At 34.3% G+C, this 6,865-nt stretch overlaps 1 protein-coding gene across 1 annotated transcript; it reads right to left on the bottom strand.

Moving 5' to 3' along the window:
- Positions 1-204: 204 nt before the first annotated feature.
- On the bottom strand, positions 205-6,434 carry LOC132068422 (glutamate dehydrogenase A). Its single transcript, XM_059461997.1, has 9 exons — positions 6,124-6,434; positions 5,208-5,321; positions 3,981-4,202; positions 3,795-3,869; positions 3,027-3,143; positions 2,682-2,932; positions 1,734-1,809; positions 1,571-1,657; positions 205-415 (listed from the first exon to the last, which is right to left on the bottom strand). The coding sequence occupies exons 1-9, from the start codon at positions 6,229-6,231 to the stop codon at positions 230-232; spliced, it is 1,236 nt and encodes a 411-aa protein (XP_059317980.1). The 5' UTR covers positions 6,232-6,434; the 3' UTR covers positions 205-229.
- Between the last annotated feature and the right edge of the window lie 431 nt (positions 6,435-6,865).

Raw genomic sequence — 6,865 nt, 5'->3', positions numbered from 1 at the left:
ACCACCAGTAATGTCACTACCAATTCTGCTACCAACATACATCAAGTGTACTCACCAAAAATCCCTTCAAGTACATTTTATAGCTTTCATAAATGTTTTGAACATGCTTATAAATGTAGGAAAAACAGCGAATATACATCTTTCCCGTTTATAAAGGTTAGACCAATCGTTTAAATATTCAGCTGCAAACGGAAAGATTATTTGGCTGCAACAACATAGGCGAATATAATTACGCCTCCCAACCTCTCAATTGTGTGGCACGCGCAACGCGATTCACCCCCAATGTGAAGGCACCCATTCGAAGATTACAATTGTGCGTCTGGCACATGTTTTTGAGATTATGGAAGGCTTTTGTCATGTACTTTTTAAGCTCCTGGTTAACCTTCTCTTCATCCCACATAAAGCCTTGAATATTCTGCACATGAGAAAGAACATAAACTAAGATCTACAAAACAAAAGCACTTTGATCTCAACATTTCAAGGTTTCAGCTATGTTTTTAGGGACAATGCTAGAGCATACATATATATATATATATATATATATGAAGAATCATGGACGAGATTCATTGACTACTACAATCAAACATCTCTATAACGGTGTCGTTTGTCCGGATATTTTTTGGCTGCTAAAGCGAAAATGTTGTTATAGGGATCATATAATATAGGGAAAAGGGTCAAAAATACCCCTCTACTTTGGAAAAGGGCTAAAAATATCCTCCAAACTTATTTTGGGTCAAAAATACCCCTCCCATCCTTAAAGTTTTCAAATATACCCCTGTCTTGTGAAATTATCCCCCAAAATAACCCGAAATCATTTTTGAAACCGCTCCATCATTTAAACCCGACCCAACTAAATAATAACCCATAAAATCCCCTTATTCCCCCAATACGTAGGTTTGAAGTTTGAGGGAATTGGGGGAATAAAGGGATCTTATGGGTTATTATTTAGTTGGGTCGGGTTTAAATGATGAAACGGGTTTAAATAATGATTTCGGGTTATTTTGGGGGATAATTTCCGTCAAGACAGGGGTATATTTGAAAACTTTAAGGATGGGAGGGGTATTTTTGACCCAAAATAAGTTGGAGGATATTTTTAATTTTTTTCCAAAGTAGAGGGGTATTTTTGACCCTTTTCCCTATAATATAACATAACATGAAAATCAGTTCCAAAAAACTTGACCATTATAGTGAAATGTTGTCATAGAGGATGGTTGTTATAGAGAGGTCTGATTGTATACAAACATCAGCACCTAATTCCAATGCTAGAGGCTTCAATTCGTGCAAGTCAACTGAACACCGTGATTGATAAGAGTGACGCAATGCAGAGTTGCCATCAATTATGAAACTGGAGAGTTCAAATTAGTGATTATGATCGTTAAGTTGTTGTAAGCGAATCCACTAAACTATACTCTTACATGCGGAAAAAACTAGTATTTTATAAAGATTAGAGAATTCCAACTAAATATACTCTAATATCTTGAAAAGATATCATTTGACCTTAACCTCACATACGTTTTCTGGTGTAATATCAAGCGGAAAAATTTAGGATGTCACGTATAGATGATTTTACCTGAACCCACTCAAAATAACTAACGGTCACACCTCCAGCATTAGCATATATGTCGGGAAGTATTATAACACCTTTCTTTGACAGAATCTGCAGAAGGCAGTCTCATGTTAGACATTATTATCATGCTAGTCTAACAAACTAGAAAACCTGCAAAAAATGGTACCTCATCAGCTTCTGGATCAGTCGGATGATTTGCTGCTTCTACGATGTACTTGGCCTTCACATAATCAGCATTTTCTCTTCACAGGAAAATCAGAATAGACAAGGAAAGATGAGAACACTTCAGTGGGTATAATACGTTCACATGTATATCTTAAAATGATACAGAATAAGGAAGACATTCAACCAGCAAAAAACTCCAGTTATGTATATCCACACAGATTTAAACAGGGGAGAAGATACTGATTTTTGCCAATATTGAAAACTAAAATTAAACAAAATAAGTACATACAATCCATTTTAGAATATACTCTCGATAAATAAATTTTAGGAAGAAGTACAATATCGTTTCAGCATAGTTTCACTAAAAAGAAGATAAAGTCAGACCTCTCTATAACAATCATCCTCTATTAACAACATTTCACCATAATAGACATGTTTCCTGCGGAACCGATCTTTCATGTTATGTTATACAGTCAAACCTCTCCATAACAGCGTAGTTTGCTCCGATATATTTTTTGGCTGCTATAGCGAAATGTTGTAATAGAGAACATATAATATAATATAACATAACATGAAAGCTCGGTTCCACTGAAAACATGGTTGTTATAGTGAAATGTTGTTATAGAGGATTATTGTTATATAGAGGTCTGACTCGATTATATGTTCTCTATAACAGCATTTCGTTATAGCAGCCAAAAAATACCAGAACAAACAACGTTGATATAGAGAGGTTTGACTGTGAATAGGGGAAAGGACTCCAGCTATTGACGCTATCATGCTAATAAGGCCTACAATTAGTTTTGTCTTTTTTCATCCTTAGTTATGCCACCTACACGCTGACCAATTCATGATTTCAACATTTTCACTACCATCGGGAAAGAAATACAAGAACTAAGTTATTCAGATTAACAAAGACGAAATAATTGATAAGCACAATGAGGATTTGTACCTGTTCAAAACTCCTCCCAAGGCGCAGGGTATAAGAACATCGCAATTGTGTGTAAGCAATTCATCTGAACTCATTACATCGCCACCGTTGAACTCAATTAGCTTCCCTGTTGCTTCTTTATGACGAAGCAAAGCCGGTATATCAAGACCGTTCTGATTCTTGACTGCTCCGGTGATATCACTAACTGCAACTACTTTGCCGCCTCTCTCATGAATAAGCTTTGCTGCCCATGATCCTACGTTCCCGAACCCCTTAGGATGCCAAAAAAAATGTTTTTAGGATCACTTCAACTTACTATTTGTGCAATATCATGGCTGCTAGAATTGAACAAATAAAAAATTCTACCTGAATTGCAAAAGTCAAATCCTTAATCTGCTTTCCATGCTCAGCAAGTAATGCTTCTGCAGCATAAACACAACCACGCCCTGTTGCAGCCTCCCTACCCAACGAACCCCCAAGGTCCTAGGAAAAATAGTGGAAAAGGATTGTCAAATAACTCATTTAATTCCAATAGGATAGGTTTGAGAAAATGACAAAAATGGTCCCTGCCCTTATCTTTGGTAGTAGGTTCAAAATATTCCCTTAAGTATCAACAGAGCCGTTTTCGTCCTTTTAGTTTGTCAATTGATAGCACTTTTGGTCTCCATCAAATATTTACCAAACTCTAATTGTTAAATTTAACAAGAGTTGTGCAAATAAATTAACCAGAAATCTCCATCAAAATTCCAGAAACCCCAACATAAAAAACTACAGCATACACAAAAATTACAAAAATTGCGCCTCAAAAATTGCGCCTCAAAAATTGCACCAGACTCTTGATATAGTCCAAAAATAACATAAACTACAAAATCAATATTCCCAAATGTGAGTTCCTGCTAAATAGTTTATGTTTTCACAGTTTCGATTAAATTTAACAATTAGAGTTTGATAAATACTGACGGAGACCAAAAATGCACACTTTTGGCAAACTTAAAAGATCAAAACTGCTCAATTGATACTCAAGGGACTATTTGGACCTGCTACCAAAGATAAGGGACCATTTTTGTCATTTTCTCGGATAATTTTGGACGTAATAGCACATAAGGAATTTAATAATTTACAGCAAAAGCTTACAACTGGTTTCCCGGTCACAATTGCAGGAGAGTGGCCATGAAATTTTGAGTACTCGTCCAAAATCCAAGCCATGGTCTGTTGTAGGAAACACCATCTAAGTACTTTTTTTTTTTGCTTTATATTCTGAAGCACCACAAAGAAGAATATGTTCTCACAAAGTTACATCAGAGAAATTGTATCACTAACCTGAGCATTAGTGCCCATATCAGGTGCAGGGACATCAGTATGAATTCCAATAAGGTCATGAATTTTCTGTGTGAAAACACGTGTAAGGCGCTCCAATTCGCTCAAACTTAACTCTTTTGGTATGCAGCCAATCCCACCCTTTGCTCCCCCGTATGGGATATCTGCTACAGCAGTCTTCCAAGTCATTAGTTGAGCAAGGGCGTTCACCTCATCAAGATCAACCTTGTAAAAGAAAGTTCAACCATCTTAGTGCAAATTCTATTCTAGAAACATCAATAAATTGAAATATATTGTATTGAGGTAACCAACACAACCACTGACTTTGTTGTACATTCAAATACAAGAAATGTAAAGTAACATAGTTGAGGAGATGTAATCATGAAATGATGGAAGACTTGCTTGTTCATGGTCATTCTAGCATCCATTTTAATCAATGTTAAGTAATTTCTTTGAGGAAAACAATTTTCCAACACAGTTTAATTCAATAAGCAAAAGCTAAATTTTATATGCAAAGACCTACTAGTATTATATTTTACTACCCCCCAAACACAGATAACCAAGGCAATCTTCCCATCAAAGAAATACTGAGAACTACTTCTAACCAATCCCTATAAACACCCCTTCCTTTGAATTTATAGATCAAACTTGAGTTGTAATACAAAGTGTATTACCAATCATATATAATACAGTTGGCATGTTCCAACCATATTTGTGCCTTTCGCATCAGGATTCCTTCTAAGTTTTACTCTTCTTTAGACATCTTACTTCCTAAATCTCTTTTTTTTTTTTTTCTCGTTACATATAATCTCCCCTCTCTTTCTCCTAAATCTACTCTTACTTCTTTTCACTTACAATCTCTCTGCTCTTACATATAATAATTTGTTCAATGAAATACCAATGTTTATCCAACCTGGAAAAAATTTATTCGGACAGCATACTAAAAGCAATACTACGTACATTCAATTTTTAAAGAAACTAGCAGCACAATCAGAACGAAAAGTAGTTCAGTACATCTGTTTTTTCCCTAGAGGCGCTGGTTCGAGTTCAGTTCCTGAAAAACCCGTTAGACAAACAAAGTTGCATTTTTCGCTAAGCACAACATTTCCTATGAGTATTAAAAATAAATGAAACTTATCACGAGAAAAGTTCAATCAATATTAAGACAAGCAATAAGTACAACATTCAAGTAAAAGGACAAAATGGAGAAAGAATGAGGGGAAAAATAACCTCAGGATGGTATCTGATTCCTCCTTTCATGGGTCCGCGAGCATTATCGTGTTGTACTCTAAATCCGACATAGGAAACTAACGTCCCATCATCCTTTGGAATTGTGCATTCCACCTGATCAAATACTAAACTCATTAACCAATCTAATCCAATACTAAACAAATACAAATAAATTTGTACACCTGATAATTGTTTAAAATTTTAGAATAATCAATTATACATTTCAACTTGATTAAAAAATCTCAATAAATAAATAAAAATGTCCACTCCTTGATATTTTTTCTGTGTAACAGTCACATTTCAACTAGTTTCATCAAAATCCTGAGGAAAAAGAAGGAAAATTCGAGTTCTTCACTCAAACCACTCAAAAAAAAATGGAATTAGCTATGAACTTGCTCGCTAAACCACTCGTACCTAACAAAATTAACGACAACAACAACAACAATATACCAGTGTAATCTCACAAGTGGTGTCTAGGGAGGGTACGCAGAAACAGAGAGGCTGTTTCCGAAAGACCCTCGGCTCGAAAGGAAAGAAAATCAAAGAAAAAAAATAAAAAAAGGAATAAAGAAAAAAAAGAAAAAAAAAAAAAACAAAGAAAGGGAATTGGACGCAGACATTAAAAAAATCATAAAATATATAAAGGAAAATGACAGCAAATGAGCAAAGATACGGAGCAACGACACAAGAGATAGTGATACGCATGCAAGAATAGACAACCACGCGATTATTAAATAATACTACTAATATGTCAGGATTAGCGACAGATTTTGCTGTTTAGCTACAGAATTTGTCTGGTTTTCCAAAACATCACCATTCTCAACATTCTTCTCAAAAAGATTCAATATCAACATGACAATTCTCAAAAAGATTGCAACTTAACACTAATATACATCAATTAATTCATTCTATATACCTTAATTTCTCTAAAAGGGATCAAAAGACTCTTTTCAAGTTTAGAATCTAATCCAAGAATTCTAGCTGCTTGTCGAAAATTACGATTTGTAGCTGCAAGTGCATTCATGACTGCCTAAACAAGAACACCCAAAAAAAAAAAAAAAAAATAGTAGATCAAGATTGTAAAAAATGATAAAAATAAAAAAATGGGAATTTTCTTGATCTTAAATTCTTGAAATAATACTACTCTTATATAGTAGTATTAATGTAGGTATGAAATTAGATGGGTAATGAGGCAGTGTTAATCAACTGAAAAATAGGGAATTTGGGTATGAGGGTGATCACAAAAAAAGGAAATAAGTGTGAAAGCTTATGTGGCAATTTGATCTATTGTTAGGGTAGCTGTTAAAACATAATGCTTACTCACGTCGAGTTTTTATACCAAACCTAATTAGGTTACTATAGTTAAATGATTTAATAAAATGAAAATAAGAGTGTAACCGTGAAAGCTTATGTGGCAATTTGATCTCTAAAGAGGATAGCTGTTAAAATGTAAATATTTACTCACACCGAATTTTTACACCAAATCTAATTTGATTACTATAGCTAAATAATTTAATAAAGTAAAAATAATATTGGAACAATAAAAGCTTATGTGGCAATTTGATCTCTAGCGAGGATAGGTGTAAAAACGTAAATGCTTACTCATACCAAGATTTTACACCAAATCTAATTAAGTTACTGTAGTTAAATAATTTAAT

This window comes from Lycium ferocissimum, chromosome 8, assembly GCF_029784015.1.
Source record: "Lycium ferocissimum isolate CSIRO_LF1 chromosome 8, AGI_CSIRO_Lferr_CH_V1, whole genome shotgun sequence".
In the NCBI taxonomy this organism is placed as follows: Eukaryota; Viridiplantae; Streptophyta; class Magnoliopsida; order Solanales; family Solanaceae; genus Lycium; species Lycium ferocissimum.
The sequence above is the reverse complement of the archived record's forward strand: the minus strand, read 5'-3'. Positions and strand labels throughout refer to the sequence as shown.